This window comes from Eptatretus burgeri, chromosome 3, assembly GCF_056783735.1.
Source record: "Eptatretus burgeri isolate ZD-2024b chromosome 3, Ebu_testis_v1, whole genome shotgun sequence".
Classification (NCBI taxonomy): Eukaryota; Metazoa; Chordata; class Myxini; order Myxiniformes; family Myxinidae; genus Eptatretus; species Eptatretus burgeri.
Genome location: NC_140963.1, coordinates 27,207,155 through 27,229,606, shown reverse-complemented (window position 1 = coordinate 27,229,606; position 22,452 = coordinate 27,207,155). Strand labels below are relative to the sequence as shown.

Genomic DNA, 22,452 nt, shown 5'->3' with positions numbered 1-22,452 from the left:
AAAAGGATACAAGGAAGATTACTATTTTTTGAAGAACAAGTAAGATTCGGAAATGGAAGGTTGTAGATAGGAAGAAATCGTGAAGGTAATGGCGAGAGAGGGTCAGCTCAGTTGAATAGAGATGGTGTGCCAGCAGGTGGAAGAAGAGGAGGATGAAGAGGAGAATAAGAATCGAGACTTGTGAGTGTGCAAGGAGAAAGGTAGTTTTTTTATTTAAGACAAGAAATCGAGTGTTTAGTTGGGAGGGATGGGGGATGTTGGGAAAGTGGGGAAGATAGAAATTGAAGGTAATGGGGAGAAAATACAAATAAACACGATCGTACACCGCGGGGAACGATGGGTCGGCCTCAAGCACCCAGAAAGACAAGGTCGACGAAAACTCACAAAATAGCACGATTTTTGAAACAAAACCGAACTTGGAACACACAGTAACATGCAGGTGAAAAAATAAACAGTTAAAACGGGACAGATAATGACCGGAAACTTAACTTTGAGATCGACAGCAGAGAGCCCTTTAGGAGACCTGACAACGCTCCAAACCCATAACCGGAAGGAGCAAGGAGATTTGAGCTTTTGTGTCCAACTGTGAGCCACTGCTGACAGTTGGATAATATTGTGTATTGATTGTCAGATAAGCAAAATCATCTGATCTGTTTGTGAAAAACCACCATAACATGAGAATGAAATAATCTTTCAGCGAGTAGACAAAATTTTGCCTTCACGAGCACGTGTATGTATGTGGATGCGTATGTGTATGCTCGTGCCATAACTTTTTTTTAAATCACATGAAACCTTTTGTCATAAATCTTCAACAAACCTTTATTAAGAGAATGTGAAAAACAATATTTAACAAGAAAAACAGCAATCAAAAATTGCAGACCCTCACCAGGACATGTTTTGTGTGTTTTTTGTGTGGCATTTGTGCACTGGTGTGTTATGTAATTAATGAAAGGCAGAATTAGAACTGTCACTGTATAACTGCTGGCAGTGATGACTGGGTACCAAGACGTCCCGCTTTGATGATCGGACATCTGACCCTAACCCATGACATTTTTCATTATTATAAAATTGAATTCAGAATTGAATTAAAATAAATTCAATTCAAATCAAATGGAAGACCAAAGAGGTACAGTCCTGCATTTGAGTCATCAGAAGGAACCAGAACAAGCAAAAAAAAAAAAAAGAGACGGTCATCACGAGGAACCCGGAGAGGATTCACGTTTCAGCTGCTACTCCTCCATCCTCAAACCCATTCAGCAACAGCCAAGTGAGCCTGATTAAAAAAAAAAAAAAAGAACCCAGTTCAAAAAAATTAAATAATTCTGGCAGCCAGACCATGTGTCTAATCAAGTTCAAATGTAAAAAAAATGTATTCCCCATCAGCACTAGATCATGAAAAAATATGAAAGTTCTGTGCAGACAAACAAACACAGACAGACAGACAAACAAACAAATAAACCAATGTCACCCGCAGGGTGACCCGTATCTTGCCAAAAGGTGACCACGTGTGACTTCTTTAAGGTCACACTGAGGTGAACAGAGCTGCTGTCCACCAGGACCGACTCCTTGAGGAATATCTGCCTACGAGAGATTCCGATGAGAATCGTTCTCGAGTAACCATGAAAAATATGCGTTTGCCTCTTAACGTCACCAAATGACGTCATAATGTCTCAAGCTTGACATATCTAGAAAGCACTCATCGAGGTGTTCAATTTGAGGTACTACACGATATGGTTCCTAAAACTTGAAAATTTAACCTTGGGGTCAATTATGTTTGACCTGAGGCGCTAACCATGAAGGTCAAGGCCAATCACCACCAACAATTAATCAGCTGAGCGGCAGACGATGAACTATATTCCCATGAAGTTTGAAGACGATCCCATCAAAATTACTCAAAAAATAAGGGTTTTGTCGACTCCCCTGATTTGCGACAAAGTGACCTTGACCTTTGACCTTCAAAATTTTATGCGCTGAAAGAGACCTCTATAGGCCTCTGATAAGCGAAGTTACAAAAATTTCCAATGATAACTGTGCTCTGCAGAAATTTTTATACATGATTATAGACAAAAAAAATAAAAAATAAAAAATAAAAAATAAAAAATAAAAAACATACAAGCATATCTTGCAAAAACTTCGTTATGGCAAGATAATGAAAAATCGTGCTTAGCACGACACTTGGCAAATTAGTTGACCTTTCCGTGTGGTAGTCCAAGCTGTAATGTCATGGAATGTGTGGTGTTTATTTGTTCGTACATTAATAAAATGACGCGACGTCACAAATAACAATTATCAGGCACGCGTTGTCATGGTAACGGCAGCAGATTGAAAATTTTCACAACTCATTTGAAGCCACCATGTGACATTCAACAACTTATCATCGGTGCTTGTTTCCTTCATTCTGATCGTAGAAAATATTTGAAAATACCTCGGAACATTGCTTTTCAACCACCTTTACGATCCTGTTATCAGGTTTGAAATATGTTGTAAAACAAAAATATGTATTTTATATGTGTGTTTTTCATGTTTTGGGTGACCCTGATCTTGACCTTGGGTCAATTTCGATCAAACTTTGTACACATGTTAATATTACATGCATAAATAGACAGTAGAAGTTTCAATATAATAAGTGCAAAACTGTTTGAGAAATAGCCATGTGTAATTCACGAAATTCCTCATTGGTTTATATTGGGCGATAACACTGAACAACAAATTTCAAAAATTTTTTTTTACTGGAGATGTGTAAAGTGATTAAGACTAATTTGGGTACGCTGATTTCAAAAATCATAACCGTTTTGCTGTATCACGTCAGGATTTTCAGGAACAGAAATATTCCCATTGCCTAGAAGTCAGGATTTCAATGAAATTTACATATGTCTTTAACATGTCTATTTCGTACAATTGTTGTTAACTTGTGTTATATTTCTTTCTTTCAGATAAAGATGAGTAGGAGTTCCTGTACCAATCATCCTGACAACTTCTGTTATGTCTGTGGTCGGTATACCAAAAAAGATCAACAGCGAAGTATATCTACAGCAGTGAAAATGAAGGCCGCCTACTTTCACTACTTCGGGTGTAAGGTGGGGGACCAAGAACAGAGCTGGGCACCACACATCTGCTGCACAAGCTGTCACACAACCTTGACTCAGTGGTTGGTGGGCAAGCGCGCGAGCATGCCATTTGCGGTGCCCATGATATGGCGTGAGCCGCAGAATCATCATGATGATTGTTATTTCTGCTGCACAAGCATCGCCGGCTTCAACAAGAAGAATAAAGGTCACATCAAGTACGCTGACTGCGTCTCTGCTCGTAAACCTGTGCCTCATGATGACGAGAACCCCGTTCCAACACCTCCAGCTGATCAGAACATAGCTGTAAGCAGTGGTGAAGAGGATGGTGATGATGAACCTTTTGAACCCGACACTCAAGAATCACACCTTCTGAACCAGGGAGACTTAAATGATCTTGTAAGAGATCTCTCGCTGTTAAAGGCGAAGGCAGAGCTGCTTGGATCAAGGCTGCAGCAGTGGAATCTACTTGAACCTAACACCAAGATATCCTTGTTCAGAGCACGTCACAGAGACATGGCTGAGTTCTTTGAGATGGAAGACACGATGACATTCTGCAGTGACATCAACGGTCTGTTGAAAGAACTTGGGTGTGATCACGATCCTGCAGACTGGCGCCTCTTCATCGACTCGGGGAAGAACAGCTTGAAGGCTGTTTTGCTCCACAATGGCAACGAGAAACCATCAGTCCCACTGGCTCACGCGTTCGGCATGACAGAGACCTATGAGACTATGCGGCAGCTGCTTGATTCCATCAAGTACAATGACTTCAACTGGCACATCTGCGGAGACTTGAAAGTGGTGGCGCTGTTGTTAGGGCTGCAGTCAGGCTACACGAAATACATGTGCTTCCTTTGTCTCTGGGATAGCAGAGACGACAAGAATCACTGGACGAAGAAAGATTGGGAAGAGCGAAAAGAGCATGTACCTGGTCGACACAACGTGAAGCATGTCGCCCTTGTCGACCCAGCCAAGGTTTTCCTTCCACCACTCCACATAAAGCTCGGCTTGATGAAAAGTTTTGTACGGGCAATGGATCTGAATGGGCGTGGGTTTTTATACCTCAAGGAAAAGTTTGGCAACACCTTGTCGGAGGCCAAGATCAAGGCTGGTGTCTTTGTTGGACCGCAAATCCGACAGATTATGAAGGACGAAACTTTTCCGACAACTCTAAACCCCAAAGAGCTGGCAGCGTGGAGGAGCTTCAAAGCTGTGACGGACAACTTCTTGGGGAACGAGCGCACGGACAACTATGAAGAAATAGTGCAGCAGCTGCTGGAGTCCTTCAGGAAACTTGGCTCCAGGATGTCCCTGAAAATCCATTTCCTACACCAGCACCTGAACTTCTTCCCTGACAACTTGGGAGCAGTCTCGGACGAGCACGGCGAGCGATTCCACCAAGAGATTTCACTCATGGAGACGCGTTACCAAGGGCGGCACAACCCGAACATGATGGGCGATTTCTGCTGGTTCCTGCATCGTGAAACTGACACAGAGCAGCACAAACGCAAAGCCAAATGCCTAAAGCATTTTTAATTACATTCTAGTGGAGTTTTTCTGTAATTTCTATAATTTTGAAGCATTCATGATGAAATAAATGAATAAATGAATTTTTGTAAATTTCATTGAAATCCTGACTTCTAGGCAATGGGAATATTTCTGTTACTGAAAATCCTGACGTGATACAGCAAAACGGTTATGATTTTTGAAATCAGCGTACCCAAATTAGTCTAAATCACTTTACACATCTCCAGTAAAAAATTTTTGTTGTTCAGTGTAATATAAAGTGATGCAGAATCCAGATCCTAATCTTGAACATCACCAAAAGTCACATATCTTTTTGCAATGTGGATTTCTATCAGCTGTTAAAATTTCATCCAAATCGGTTAAGAATTGTGACCTGTAGAACGAATAGAATTTTTTTTAAATCATGCCAATAGCTAAAAACTTTGACATCATACGCTTGCGAAAACTGTGCATAATTTGTACTAACATGCATTTTAAAACATTTAGATATTCCATTTAAGTTTGTTTTGGTGTCAACAGGAAGTCGCTCCGACTTCCGGTCACTGAATTATGTTCAAAAGCTTGTTTTCACCTTTTTTGACGTAACGTCATGACGTTAAGTGTGATTATGACGTTATTTGATCCCAGACTATTTCACCAAGATTGGCTATCACATGATAAAATTTGAGAACGATTGCTTCACTCGTTTCGGCTGCACATGAGCGTAAATATTTTTTTTTAAATGACATCAATAGGCAAAACTTTGACGTCATATGCTTGCGAAAACTATGCGTAATTGTAATAAGATGTATTTAGTAAGCATTTGGATATTTGAATGAAGTTTAATTTGGCATCATCTGGAAGTCGCTACAACTTCCGGTCACTGAGTTATGTCCAAAAATGTGTTGTCACGTTGTGTGACGTCACGTCGTGACGTTTAGTCCGATTAAGACGGGGTTTGGACACGGACCGTCTCAGGTGGATTGCCTATCAGGTGTAAAATTTTAAGAACGACTGGTCCAGTCGTTTGGGCTGTAGACGACCGGACAAACAAACAAACAAACCAACAAACGGAACAGACCAACATACTTGACAAAATCGAAGATTTCGCCAAGTCACAAGAAGAAGACGTCGTGCAGAGCACGATACTTACAAAATCCAAAAAACAAATTTGACCTCAAAACCAATTGGTGGTTGAATTAAATGACCAAACATGCAACTTCTTTTCAAATTTCAAGTCAATCGGATGAAAAGTGACAATTTTGGAAATTCGGCCTATGTTGACCTTTTTACCGATGTTGACCTCAAAAATAATTGGTGATTGAATTCAGTGAACTGATATTTAAACCCTCTACAAATTTCAAGTCAATGGGATGAAAATTGAAGATTTTAGAAATACTTGACCTTGGGCCTATGTTAACCTTTTGGTCTATGCTGACCGAAAAAATAACTTGGCTAGTTGAATTTGGGTGACCTCAAAATATAAATCCTCTTCAAATTTCAATTCAATTGGATGAAAGTTGAGAATTTTAGAAATACTACCTAAGTTGTTCACTTTGGGCCTATGTTGACCTTTTGATCGATGTTGACCTCAAAAAAAATTGGCTGGTTTAATTCAATGACCTGAAATATAAATCCTCTTCAAATTTCAAGTCAATCGGATGAAAATTGAGGGTTTTATAAATTTGATAAATTTGTTGACCTTTGGCCTTTGTTGACATTTTGACCTTTTGACCTCAAAAACAAAAGACTTCTTGCTTATGCCAAAGTCTACCATGTGGTGAAGTTTCATGAAGATCGGTTTAAAATTGTGACCTGTATGCAATAAAGAGACAGACAGACAGACAGACAGACAGACAGACAGACAGACAGACAGACGAGACATTTTTTTGCAAGTTACAAACAGACCCCAAAACGGACCCATTCGGCAAGGGTAATAATTGGGTCAAAATGTCTAAGGGCAAAGTCAAAGTAAGTGCAATTAGCGTGTCCACCATTTATTATGGCCGGGGTTTTTAAAATTTTATTTAATCTCTTCCATGTTCCTTCATTTTGTCTGCTTGTATTTTGAGACACTTTCGACTTTACCATTTGAGCGTTTTTCATCAAATTTTCAACAAACCGTTATTAACCCTCAGGTGCGCCCTCCGGGACAGATTGACCCGGCAGAGTTTTGTTTTCTTGCAACTTTTTTGATAATTTTTTTTTGTATGATCTTTCACATGTGTGCCAAATAAAGGGTTTTACACATTCCTGTGTGTTTGTTGAATAGAACATGGAGAACTCTAATTCATAAATTTTACACAATTTTTTTTTCTCGCAGTTTTCATCAAGTTTGGTTTGCGTACAAAGCGGATGTGGATTTTGGATGGACATTGCATTTTGGAATGCTTTCTCCTTTTTCCCACTTTGATTCAATGTATTTGCAGATTTTGGAAATGCATAACTATTATTTTTGGATATATCCAAAGCTTGAACTCCCTTACATTCTCTCTTATTTATATCTGCAGTTTTGATAAAGGTGAATATACGAGGACAGTATTCGGATCTCTCAGTACACTTCATAAATAACATATCATGTTATTCAAATAAGTACATTTAATTGTTGAATATATTTAACAGTGGCAGGACCAGGACCACAGACTGAGAATCGGGATGAGGTGAGCAAGGCAGAAGTCTTTAACTCAGACAGTACTTAATGCAGGGAATGGCCTCTCAGTAAATGCATAGAATGGCCTCTCTGGAATGATAGTGGCAGCAAGAACAGTATATAGATTTAAACTGCAATTACATAGGTACCTTAAGCATTGGGGATGGAGGGGTACATGGATGATGACAGGACTGTTGGGTAGCTTGGACAGGTGATTGCATACATATGTAAATGATTGCGATGTCCAAGAGAGGTCTCCTCAAAAAGCCAATGTGGTGTTAGTGCTTGTTCATTCCTCACCCTACAACTCTCTTCATCCATTCCCCAAAAAACAACTTGGTGACGCAACCTCCTCCTCACCCCATTCCCCTGAACTGAAGTGGATAAACTGATGCATTGAATTAATGTGGCATTTGTAGAACACAGGCATTTAGGGCCAATTGGCTTCCTTCACTGTCAAAGTTCCTTGAACTGTATTTTCCTGTTATTTTGAAAAGCTGAAATCATATTTCCTCGTTTGTGGTTGTTCAGTGAAGTCAAACAATGAGTCATTACAAATAACAAACATTGGAATTCAATTCCCGACTGCATTTACTGAGATGAATCACGACAAGTATGGAAAATTAAAGAAGTAATGTCTGATTGAGAAACCCAACACTTCAATATGTCGGATTTAGTGAAGATTATATGGGACGTCATGCCTGGTGTTGGCTTAATGGTTAGGGTGGTGGGCTTGGGATTCTGGGATCCTGAGTTCAAATCTCGCTTTTTCCGTTGAATTAATACCAGGTGGGGTTGACTCAGCCTGTTATCCTTCTGAGGTCAGCAAAATGAGTACCACCTTGCTGGGATGATTGAGCCATTCGAGTATCCTGTGTCAGAGTGGCGACCTGTCCAGGATTGTGCCTAATAGCCCATGAGACTACTTTGGCAGCAACGATACTCAGTACAGAGTGTGGGTCCTGATGGATGGATATGGGACGAAGTAAAAAGAGAATGGTGCAGGATAAAAGGAAAAGAAAAGTTTGTACATTGGTACCTGTGTCGCCAAGACTGAGATTGTGGTAAGCTGTGCTGGGAAGCTGTCTGCTGGAAAGGGCGAGTCGTACAACAGAGTTTCTGTTCAGGAACAGATAGCCTGTTGGAAAAAATATGCCATTGTGGTTCGGGGATCATAAGAGGTTAAATGTAGAACTGCATGAAACACGAAAGAGGCTGGGAACATGTCATCATCCATCAAAATAACGAAATCTGGAAAATAAATTTTCATATAAACAGTGGTTTGTTTTTGTTATTGCTCAAGTTGCAGTTAGTGGAAAGCTAGGAAGACATTGAAGTAAAATTACAATTGAAGTTTAAAGCGTCATGAAGATGTGATGTTATGATAATGTGACGTCAAAGTATATGATATATATATATATATATATATATATATATATATATATATATATATATATATATATATATATATATATATATATATATATATATATATATATATAATTCTCTTTATTCATTTTAATGCTTGCTTTGTCTTCTCTTTCATCTCAATATTCTCTCCTTCGTTTTCTATTTCTCGAAGGAGAAGTGAATTCTTGCAGAAAATTTTCTGTAAGATTCACTTGGCTGCGCCTGGATGGGTTTGAGGGTTGTGGAGTTGTAGCTGAAACCTGAATCCTATCCAGGTTCCTCCTGATGGCTCCATTTTTGATCTTTACTTCTTTGGGTTCCTTCTTAGTCTTCTGTTTCATTATGATAATGTGATATTTCATTTTCAGTTTTTCAAACATATGTTGATTTCAAACATTTTAGTGGATGGAGTAAAACTGAACGATGGTGTTCTTATCTCTTTCACCTTTTTTACACACACACACACACACACACACACACGCACGCACGCACGCACGCACGCACGCACGCACGCACGCACGCACGCACGCACGCACGCACGCACACGCGCACGCACACACACACACACACACACACACACACACACACACACACACACACACACTGAGCTTGGGGGGGTTGCTGTCAATTCCCGGGGCACACTGAGTACCAGTGATGACACAACAATGGCTCCACTTTTTCTCACTGCACTCAACAGGGTATTTCTGAAAGAGAAATTTCCTCCTCACCATGAATGCCAACCTATGGGGATTGTCCATGCTCTTATCCTTTTAAATGCTGAACGTCAAGCAAGGAGATTAATAGAAAACCTCACACTGTGGAAAGGAGATGTCTGTAATTCGGGTAATTAAACTATAATTACAAGTGATGTCAGGAAAGTGCAATAGAATAATGGGAATAAAATGAGGGATGATATGTGGAGTCAATACTCACGAGAAGGATCCAAGCTGTTGTGCACTGACAGAGACGGTACAGCTGGGCCTACAACAAAGAATTGAGGATGTCACTCACTCAAGTTTGTGATTTCACATCACCATTTCTACCAAATCACTAGTGCCATTGTCTTAAAGGGGGCCTACATACAGCAGGAGAGCAATTAATGAAGTGGATGCCAAAATAGTAAATCCTCCACCAAAATGACATTATGGTGAAATAAAACATGTTTCTTTGGAAAGCTTGCTGGATACAGGCAGAGAGCTCTTTGAGTTCATCAACAGACAAATATGGAATATTGATTTCCTAAGTGTTCAATAAAAACAATGATTCTCTCTTCATTTTATGTACACACACACACACACACACACACACACACACACACACACACACACACACACACACACACACACACACACACACACACACACACACACACACACACACACACACACACACACACACACCAAATTAAACATTATGCAAGACACTCGGCACGTGTAACATTGCAAAGTTATACCGTCACAGTAGAGCAGGAACTGTCCAGCCTCTGGGCTAAATTCAGCCCGATGGATTGAACAGTTAGGGAGAAGGTCACAGGTCAGGCATGTCCGCTCAAAAGCACCCCTTGTCTCCACACTGGCATGGAGCAAAATTATAGATGGTAAATACATTACTTATTGAGGATGTTACCCGACAACAGCAAATGGTGTGCTTAGCGAGTGACAATAATGCTGAATTGAGGTCATGAGTTCTATGCTTTTTCATGACATGGTATCATCATTCCAAATTATTATTTGTCATATTCTTGTTGTTTAAAGAATTGCTGTTAAATGAAAATTCCTTGACATATCCTGACCATTTGACAGATTTTGGTGTCTGCTACCTGGCCTAACTTGTTAAACTCTAAACCAACTGCATCTAAGTGGGAAGTGTTAAGAAAGTGAACCCTGTATGCCTGGAAAGCATCTCAAAATGCAAAGCCTGTGATTTCACATCACCATTTCTACCGTTTTGTACTCGAACTAAAGTTGACGAAAACAACAGCGAAAAAAAAAAATGACTTAAAAAACAATAAATGTTTGTTGAAAATTTGATGACAAAAATTCAAATAGTAAAAAGGTTATGGCATGGACAGATAGACAAACAAATGAAAAATCATTCATAGAGCAACACGTGGCAAAACAGAACAAAGTATAACGGCACTCGGTAGAGTGCATACCTCTGCCAGGCTGAACATTTTACATTTTGTATCCCTCCCACTGATGGGCTGGATCTGAACCAAATTCTAATCTGCGAGTTCTTGTCACCGAACCAACTCACCCACCTATTTTTTGTCATAACTTGTCCACAACCTTTTGAGATATCATGATATACTGTATATATATATATATATATATATATATATATATATATATATATATATATATATATATATATATATATATATATATATACATATACATATACATATATACATATATACATATACCAGGCGTAGTGGCGTGCGCCTGTAATCCGTCTACTCGGAGGCTTGGGTTGGAGGATCGCTTGAGGACGGGAGCTCTGCACTGGGCCACGCTATGCGAGGGTGTAGGGCAGCCCGGAATCATGGCGAAACCCAATCCTTATCCCTTTGTCGGAAGTGGTGACCAGGGTTGCGTCAGGAAGGGCATCCGGCGTAAAAAACCTGTGCCAAAGCAGTATGCGGATCATAACGGATGATCCGCTGTGGCGACCCCGAATGGGAGCAGCCGAAAGACGAACAACATATACATATATACATATATACATATATACATATATATATATACATATATATAAATATACATATATATATATATACATATATATACATATATATATATATATATATATATACATATATACACATATATATATACATATATACACATATATATATATATATATATATATATATATGTATATATATATATATATATATGTATATATCACATTGGTTATATGTATATTGTTATATATACATATTGTTATATATACATATACATATATATATATATATTATACATATACATATATATATATATATATATATATATATATATATATATATATATATATATATATATATATATATATATATATATATATATATATATATACATATATATATATATATATATATATATATATATATATATATATATATATATATATATATATATATATATATATATATATATATATATATATATATATATATATATATATACATATACATATATATATATATATATATATATATATATATATATATATACATATACATATATATATACATATACATATACATATATATATACATATACATATATATATATATATATATATATATATATATATATATATATATATATATATATATATATATATATATATATATATATATATATATATACATATACATATATATATACATATACATATATATACATATATATATATATATATACATATACATATATATATATATATACATATACATATATATACATATACATATACATATATATATACATATACATATATATATATAGATATACATATACATATATATATACATATACATATATATACATATACATATATATATACATATACATATATATATATATATACATATACATATATATATATACATACATATATATATATATATATATATGTATATATATATATATATATATATATATATATATATATATATATATATATATATATATATATATACATATACATATATGAGCCTGGTGTTGGCGCAGTGGTTAGGGCAGCGGCTTGGGATCCAAAAGGTCCTGAGTTCAAGCCCCGTTGGGCCACTGAATTAATACACCAGGGGGTTGACTCAGCCTGTCATCCTTCCGAGGTCGGCAAAATGAGTACCAGTATACTGGGCAGGTGTATACCCCGGTTAAAAATGTGTACCCTATCCCTGTGTCGTAAGAGGCGACCAGGGTTGCGTCAGGAAGGGCATCCGGCGTAAAACATGTGCCAAATCACGATGCGGATCATACGGATGATCCGCTGTGGTGACCCCTAACGGGAGCAGCCGAAAGAAGAAGAAGAGATACATATACATATATATATATATATATATATATATATGTATATATATATATATATATATATATATATATATATATATATATATATATATATATATATACATATATATATACATATATTTATTGTTGCGGTGACGGATACCGAGACACCAGTTTGTCACTCAGGGGGATTAATCCCCGGTTGTCCTCGGTAGAGACGGACATGGGGCCACCGCTCACAATTAACATTATGGTACGGTTGGTTGTTTTAAAACCACGAACGCCACCCAGTCAACCACGAGTTCCAGTGTCCGCCGTCTAATTATTCCGTTTAACTCGAGGTCACGTGGTTACTTGAGCGGGGAGCGTGCCCTCGGCAAAGCACCAATGTTATCTGGATTATATTTCAATTAGGGCGGCTGAGCGTTTTAACCGCTGGTGCGTGCTGACGATTTTTTTGGTCAAATCTGTGGTAATTACCTCCCAGTCTAGCGAGGTTCGGATATGCTAGACAAATGGAAGGAAAGGACAAACACGGACAGGTTGGAAATCGACAAATAATTTATTAATAATAAAATAAATAAATAAAAAGAACTTTTTATTTGCTGAGAGAAATAAATAATTTCAAAGCAAAATCAATCAAAATGCCAGGAAAGAGACAAAGAGCAGAAGCTTAACGGGGGTTCACTTACTTACAGCGAAACGCAGACAAGGCCACTGGTGTAGTAGATAGTAGAAAAATCGTGCAAATTATGATACAAGCATCAAATTGGGTATTTCTGTTCTGCAGGGCTTTCTGATCAAAACTGCCCGATTGGCCATTTGAAAATCCAAATTTTGAAAAATTTGAAAAAAAAAAAATCTTCAAAAAAATTTGAAGTCACAGCTGGCTGAAATTCTTGAAGCGCAAGTGAACATCCCAGAGAGAGAACCAAGGGGAGATGCAGTCATCATTGATGGCTCAGCACTTATCAATGCCCTACCTCCACGCACTTCAAAGATATTTGATGACTATGCCAAAGAAGACATCATCCCAAAGGTGGAATCCTGGGGTGCCAGGTACGAGAGGGCAGACGTAGTGTTTGATGTTTACAAGAGGTCATCTGAAGTCTGAGGCAAGGTCGAAAAGGAGGCAAGGAATCAGAAGAAGAGTGACAGGAACCAAGTAAGACCCCAAGTGACTGGAGAAGCTTTCTTTGAGATGATAGCAACAAGACTGAGCTGTTTCACTTCCTTGCGGAAAAGATGTGTGAAGCACAGACGACAAGCACAGTCATTGTCACAAAAGGAGAAGATGCCATTGGCAACACAACGAAGTCACTGGATGTTGTGTCTCCATGTTGTCATGAAGAAGCTGACACTCGAATATTTGTACACACCAGGGATGCAACGACAGTTGGCAGCAAGTCCATTATCATTAAGGCTAATGACACGGACGTACTAGTCATAGCAATATCTGTACTGCCATCCTTACAGGAACTAGGTCTTGAGAACATGTGGATTGCCTTTGGCCAAGGAGCCAAGGCACGATGGATTCCAGTCCATGAGGTAGTTTCTGCAATAGGGCCTGAGAAAGCTCGAGGGATCCCATACTTCCATGCGTTCACTGGATGTGACATCGTGTCTGCCCTCCACGGTAAAGGGAAGAAAACTGCATGGCAGACTTGGAACGTCTTTGATGATGTTTCTGAAACATTCACCAATCTCAGCCAGCATCCAACATTGATTTGTGATCTTGACTTTTTTGAAGTTTTTTTTTTCTTCAAATTTTTCAAAATTTGGATTTTCAAATGGCCAATCAGGCAGATTTGATTAGAATCCCCTGGAGAACAAATGTGTCAAATTTGATGCTTGTGTCATCATTTGCACGATTCCTCTCAAAAATTGCTGTTATCTGCCCCACTATACCCAACGGATCATTCAGGTGGAGGGGAGGGGAGGGGAGGGGAGGAGAAGAAAATCGTCTCGCTCACCAGAAAGTCGTCATTCTGAAATGCGTGCGTGCTTGTCACATCCATCGCCAGCACCCAGCTTTGTCGTACAGCCTCTCGGGGGGCAGCTTTGAACGCCAGTCTACACGCTCGCTTGCCGAAGCTCTGGGCAGGATGAACCGTCTCGCTGTTGGCGCTGGCCAGACACCCACACGCGTGCTTCCTTCTCCTCTTTTGTACGCCTACACCCGCTTCTTGCTCGCTTCTCTCTCGTACCTCTTTAGTTCACGCTTTTTTATTATCTCAGAACGTATCTCTTTCTCCTTTTCCTCTCTGAACGTCTCTCTCCACAGAACGCCCCTCACGCTTTCTCTCACTCGTTTTTAGATCCACGGGCCGTCTCCACTGGGTATCGTCCGCCCCAAGGTCACACCGCCCCACCGAGGCACGGTTACCATGGCGACCCGTGCGCTCTCAAAAAAGGCGGACGTCGGAGCTCGCAAAAGAATGCTGCTGAGGAAAAATGAGGGCGGGTTTCAGAGCTCGTGAAAGAAATGTTGCTGAGGAAAAACGAGGGCAGACTTCAGAGCTCATGAAAGAAATGTGTGTGAACGTGTCTGTCCTAAAAAAAATAAAAATAAAAGCTTCCCATAAGAGAGGGGATCTATCCTTTACCCTTCTCAAAGCCTCACATTTAAGATCCCATTACACATGGGGATGGGGCTACTCTAAACAAGCATTGAAGGAAATAACTGTCTGAGGACCTGGATGTCTGGATGCATTCATCAGACCGGATTCTGAAATCCGTAACAATATATATGTATGTATATGTGTATATATATATATATATATATATATATATATATATATATATATATATATATATATATATATATATATATATATATATATATATATATATAATTTCTGTTTACGTCTGCGCATAATTTGATGTTTCTCCTCCGAAACTGCTGGACGGATTGTCGCCACTTTCGGCATGCGGGTGGTCTGTGGTCTAATGAACAGCATGGGCTATGTGAGATCGTGCCAGATGGACAGATTTGGGAATTTTTGGCGATTTTCTAATTTTTATATTCATTTGCATGGCGACGTGTGACGTCACCGCTGAGAGGCGAAATGACGTCATGACATCATCGGTCATTCGCTGACGTCATTACGTCTGTCGTCGTCAGACCGTCACCACTGAGAGGCGGAATGCCACTCCTAGAAAACAGCGTCTGCAATGTAAAACCCTCTTCTGCACATGCTGACTACCTCAGAAGGTGAATTTGACACAAAAAAATGCAACAAGAAACATTGTATATAAAGAAATTCGATAAATCACATTGTGAACACTGGATATATTGACGTTCTAACGAACTCTCACTTTCGAAACTTCGCGCAGAACGCGGATTTGGCTAGTATATATATATATATATATATATATATATATATATATATATATATATATATATATATATATATATATATATATATATATATATATATATATATATATATATATATATATATATATATATATATATATATATATATATATTGGTCCTATCTTTCCATTTTAGAAATCAGGCCCATGTTGAACTTTTGACATTAAAAATAATTGGTGGTTGAATTCATTGACCTCATATGCATATCCTGTTTAAATTTCCCACACAATCAGATGAAAATTGAGGATTTTAGAAATTGTACCGAAGTTGTTGAACTTTTGCCTATGTTGACCTTTTGGTATATGCTCACCTCAAAAATAATTGGTTCTTGTATTCAGTGAGCTGATATGAAAATCCTGTTTCAATTTATAGTCAATCGGATGGATATTGACAATTTTAGAAATTTCGGGCGATGTTGACCTTAAAAATAGTTATTGGTTGAATTCAGTGACCTGATATGCAAATCCTCTTTAAATTTCACAAGTCAATCGGATGGAAATTAACAATCTTAGAAATTTGGCCCGTGTTGACCTTTTGCCCGATATTGACTTCAAAATAATAGGTGGTTGAATTCAGTGACCTGATTGATAAATGCTCTTCAAATTTCAAGTCAATGGAATGAAAATTGACAATTTTAGAAACTTGGCCTACGTTGACCTTTTGGCCTACATTCACCTTCAAAATAGTTGGTGATTGAATTCAGTGACCTGATATGTAAATCCTCTTCAAATTTGAAGTGAATCGGATGAAAATCGAGGATTTTAGAAATCTCACCAAAGTTGTTGATGTTTGGCCTCTGATGAATTTTTGGCTTTTGTTGATGTCAAAAACAATTAGTGGATGAATTCAGCATTCTGATATGCAAATGCTCTTCAAATTTCAATTCAATTGAATGAAAATTGACAATTTTAGAAATTTGGCCTATGTTGACCTTTGGCCTATGTTGACTGTTTGGCCTAAGCTGACCTCAAACATAGTTGGTGGTTGAATTCAGTGACCTGACATGCAAATCCTCTTCAACTTTGAAGTCAATCAGATGAAAATTGAGGATTTTATCAATTTGAAAAAGTTGATGACCTTTGGCCTCTGTTGACCTTTTGACCACAAAAATAAAATAGGATTATCAGACCACCAACTCCACCATTTGGTGAATTTTCATGAAGATCGGTTTAAAATTGTGACCTGCAGGTGATTGAAGATGAGCGGACAGACAAACAAACGCAAGCGATCAACATACTTGTGAATTTTTTTTTTTTGCCAAGAAACAAACAAAGCGGTCATAGACCGGTACTTGTGAAAACAGTCGCTGCATCCTTGACGTTTGGACCTCAAAAACAATGGGCTTCTTGCTTTTGATTGATGAACCAATATGCATTAGGGTTAGTCAATCGGATGAAATATAAACAGTGGTTCGGGGCCATTGACGCCCTGCAATTTGGGGCCATTGTATCTGTTCAAATTCCAAGTCAATCAAATGATACTTGACGATTTTAGGCGACTTTGACCTTTGTTTGACGCTTTTGCCTCAAAACAATAGGTTTATAGCTTTGAATTGGTGAACCAATTCAGTAACCCAATATGCACATTCTTTTAAAATTCCAAGTCAATCAAATGAAAATTGACGATTTATGTGACCTTGACCTTTGACCCAATTATTAGTCATCTCTATATTCCCAAAATAAAGGTTTGTTGAAAAATTGATGACAAAAGCTCAAATGGTAAAAAAAAACAAAAACAGTGTTATACACTGGACAGATAGGAAGGCAGGCAGGTGCGCGCGCACGCACGCACGCGCGCGCACACACGCACACACGCGCGCGCACACACACACACACACACACACACACACACACACACACACACACACACACACACACACACACACACACACACACACACACACACACACACACACACACACACACACACACACACACACACACACACACACACACACACACACACACACACACACACAACATTATCCATTATGTTTAATTCAATGCAATTTGGGGCCATTGCACTCAGGAAAATTTCTCAATTTTGTGTCTCCATCTCATCTTTGGACTTTCTCAGAGTTGTCAGCTTGTAAATAATGTTGTCCACTAGTTATCGATTCCTCTTGCTACACGTCCAGCTCAATTCCATACACTGAGTGTTATGATTGTGACCAGAATGTGAAGGAATTCTGTTTTCTGTCTGATCCATTTGCTTCTCTTATTGTCCCTTTTGGGAATGCCAAGACAGCATTTTTCCATCAAGACTATGAGCATTACAGATATCATTTAAAATAAAACTTGATGAACTCGAAAGTTCCGAGACACCTCAGCCCATGCAATGTTGAGAAAAAGGACATGGGAAGGGTCTTTTCCACTCTTTCTTTGCAATTCCGAGCACAATTACTATTTCTGAGCATGAGCCGCCATTTTGTCTGATACTCGATATTCCCCCACCATGAGCACGAACGGCAAATTCAATTGGTCAAGATGGCGTATAATTTTGCCCAGATATTGCTCAATTGTAGGTTTTGGGAAGTGTAAACAAGGCGATTTGTGTTCTACAGTGTTGAAGTTCTGTATATACAGTAATTCAATTTAAATAAAGTAAATGTTTTAAAAGCTGCAAAAAAAAAACTTTTTTTTCTTTCTTTTTTAAAGTTTACCACTGTTGATGCACCATCTTTTACATCACCTTATTTAACAAGGTAAATTAGTTATTTGTGTCTTGCTTTTTTTGTATCCGTAGTCGAGGCTCGTGGAAGAGCTAGTACACTGAATGGATCAGATGCAAAAGATACAGTAGAAAGAGGGGGGAAGCATCAACAGCAGAGTTGAAGGCCTAGATAAAGGGAGATTTGGACAAACAATGATTGTGGAAAGGAATGGGGTGGAGGGGAGGACACATGGGATGTACAAGATGTATACAGAAGGAATGGGGTGGACACATGGGGTGTACAAGATGTATACAGAAGGAAACTTCAAGGAGGGAAAAATGGAAATATGGAAGAAGGTGGGGTAGAAAGTTTTGTTCCTTTATGACGTCCCTATAAAACACAGTGTTTAGTGTTTGGAATTATTTTTAATTTTGTTTGACTGCCAAGCAGGCAGACAGATGAAAACATTTACCTTACTCCCATATGCGCATGCACGCTCTGGACAAAATTTCACACAATCTGCCAAATTCAGAACCATCGTAAGGCTAAACTGCAGGTTCATGTTCTTCAGTGCTAAAAATATAAATTCAATTGTAATTAAGTATTTCTTCGATCATAGATCATCGAGAAGTCCGTAAACAGTGAACCAATTGTTATCTCCACCACTGAAGGTGGCGGCAGCCATTTTTACGAACATAACGAAGCACCTATCTTCATCCCTTACTCCACTTGCTGAGTGGTTGATACAAAATGATTGGCTGGGAAAGCGATGGCAAGCTGCCTGCTAATGGAACACACCCCTGGTAGCGCTGCAAGTGCTCGCAGGTGAGCACTCAAAGGAAGATTCAGATGACGTTATCGGCTAGCATCCTATACCGAGGTTCATTCAAATCCTTAAGCGTGACGATGCCATCGCCCCGTTAGCCGGCAGGTAGTGATACACTGCCGTTCACCCGGTTACCACGCTGAGGAGGGGTTGGACTTATAACCGGGACACACCACACCACACAAAATAACAAAATAAATCATCACAACTAAAACCCCCCAAAAATTCCGAATTTTCAAAGGCAAGACAGCAGGGGTGTGTTCAATTAACAAGTTTCTTGTGGAGTGCTCGCCAAGTGGCTTAAGCACTCAAGCAAGCACTCCATTCAAAACCGTTGACAAGGAATTGCTTGCATGGCAAACGTGTGCTTGTGCTGTGGAAGTATAGCTCATGCATATGTTAATGAAAGGCTGATGGCGTGCTGGTTTGGTGGATGTATAATGAAGTGGTTTCATCATGGCTGCTCATCGAACGGTTGTTTATCAATCATTCCCAGCATTCGGCTACTGTTACTTGGTGGCAGCAGTGTTACTCAGCGATTGTCAAACCTGTTGCATTGATTGCAGGCTGAGTCTACAGTAAACTGTTTTGGTGATAATTTGGGCCCATGGCAAAGTTTAATCCACTGGAAAACTTCGACTTTTCAAAGCCTGCTGAGTGGCCCTGCTGCAAACAGCGGTTCGAGAGATACTCCAAAGTCACAAAGCTGACCAGAGAAATGGGGGAGGTCCAAGTTAGTACCCTTATTGATGCGATGGGTCCTGAAGCAGAAGACGTTGTGAGCACTTCTGCTGATACTCCTGCTGTTGACAGTGACCATCCTGGTGAAAACGACAATCATATACAGATGGCGTCAGGAAAGTCGATGCCTATTTAGTTCCCAAGCGTAATGTGATTATGAAAGGGCTGTTTTGCGGTCAACGACACAGCAAGTCAATGAATCTGTCAAACAACTTGTTCGGTCCCTGCACACTGGTGCTGAGCACTGTGGTTTCCATGACAACAATGAGGAAATTTGAGATCAACTCGTGTTGGGACTTGCTGATAAGAAACTCACTCTGGAACTACAACTGAGGGCAGATTTCAGTCTCAAAATGGCAATTCAGATGGCAAGAGAAAGAGAACTCATTATGGATCAGATGGGTCTTAAAGAGGACCACTCAACTGCTGTGGAAGAGGTGAGCAGACAAAAAGAAAAATCACACAAAACGTTTCAACCGCATCCCAGGACTGAAAACAATTTGCAGCCATTCAAGTGTACTCGTTGCAGAGGTTTTGCACATAAGGATAGTCAGACACGTCGGGCTGCCAAGGCAGTGTGCTATCGGTGCACGAAAATGGGGCACTTTGGAAAGTGTTGTTGTGTAAGGGCAGTTGATGTCGTGACTGGTCATGATGAGGAAGATACCACGTTTCTTGTAGTTGAGTGTGCCAGGTTCTCCAGATCATCTGTGTTCTCTGAAGGTTGACTTGAACAACTGTTCTGTGTGCTTTAAAATAGACTCTGGGGCATTTCATTTTTTTTTTTTTTGTGAACATTCGTAAGACAAGCATGTTCAACAAGTTTGCTGCAAAGCAGAAATTGGACGCTGCTAAATGAGCATGTTGAGGTATCAGTGGGGAAGTCCAATGCGATAGGGGTGTGGTGACAGATATTGTGCACAGGCAGCAATCCAATCATGTGATAATGAACGTACGTGGTCAAGAGCTGCACCAACAATTTGCTGAGTGGACCAACAGCAAGTGCCTTGTGACTGGTTTTGTATGCTGGTGAGGTACATGCTGACATTTTTGGTGACACGGGTTGCCTGCGGTGCAGCCGAGTAAACATTCAGCTCCAAGACAACACTGTACCTTACAGCATTTCTCCACCCAGGTGTGCATTGGCTTCTCTCTTGCGCAACATAGAGGCTTTGCTTAAACAAATGGAAAACAAGGGTGTCATCCATTGAGTGATAGAGTGAACTCCGTGGTGCGCCCCATGGTGCCAGTTCACAAGAAGAGTCGTGACATACAAATTTGTGTTTCCCTAAAACAACTGAACAAAACAATTTGTGACGAGAAGTATCAAATGCCTGCAATGGATGGTACACTTCCCAAAACTGGCTGGCACAACTGTTTTTTTTTCAAAACTAGATGCTTCAAGTGGGTTTCAATCGGTCCCACTCCATCCTGTGGTGAACCAGTTCAAAGGGGGGCAAAGCTCCAGAGATTTATGGCATCCAGACTTCGGAAATTCTCAAGGCTGGAAATGCTGAACTTGTGTTGTTTCATGCAGTTTTGTGCTCCGTTTGGAGCACAGGCATCATCCCAACAAACTGAAGGATGGGCCTTGTTGTCCCAATCTGGAAAGGGAAGGGTGATCACCAGGACTGCAACAGCTACAGAGGGGTGACGCTGCACTCAGTGCCAGGCAAGGTCTTTGCTCGGATAATTCTTGATAGGGTTGACCATCTTTCTGTGTACCAGCGCCCACAGCAGTCTCGCATGACACCAAAGAGGTCAACGATTGACCGTATCCTTGCTCTTCGGGTTCTCACCAATCACAGACGAGAGTTTTGGCAGGGGCTGCTTGTAGCCTATGTTGATCTCTGCAAAGCGTTTGATTCAGTGAATCGGGATGCCCTCTGGAGAATTCTTGGTCTTCGTGGGGTGCCACCAAAACTGATCGATCTGATGTCTGAACTCTACTCTGGTACTGAGAGTGCTGTGAGATGTGGTGGTACCATCTCTGACTTATTTCCAGTTGTTATGGAGTTTGTCAGGGGGTGTGTACTGGCTCCCACACTTTTCAGCACTTGTATGGACTGGATTCTGGGGAGGAAGTCAGAGAGATCAAGCTGTGGTGCATCGTTTGGGAATGTCAAGTTCTCTGACCTTGATTTTGCAGATGATGGAGTCATCTTTATGGAGACTCCAGGTATCCTTTTGGGGGCCCTCGAGG

At 39.5% G+C, this 22,452-nt stretch overlaps 1 protein-coding gene across 3 annotated transcripts in view; it reads right to left on the bottom strand.

Annotated features, from left to right (window-relative positions):
- Positions 1-22,452, bottom strand: part of LOC147029591 (inactive dipeptidyl peptidase 10-like) — a 594,191-nt gene that overhangs the window by 57,903 nt on the left and 513,836 nt on the right. For all 3 annotated transcript variants that reach the window (XM_085872742.1, XM_085872743.1, XM_085872744.1), the window contains exons 16-18: positions 10,085-10,203; positions 9,565-9,612; positions 8,261-8,359 (exon numbers count right to left, since the gene is read on the bottom strand). In XM_085872742.1, the coding sequence (XP_085728868.1) occupies positions 8,261-8,359; positions 9,565-9,612; positions 10,085-10,203 (266 nt within the window). The remainder of the gene's footprint in view (positions 1-8,260; positions 8,360-9,564; positions 9,613-10,084; positions 10,204-22,452) is intronic.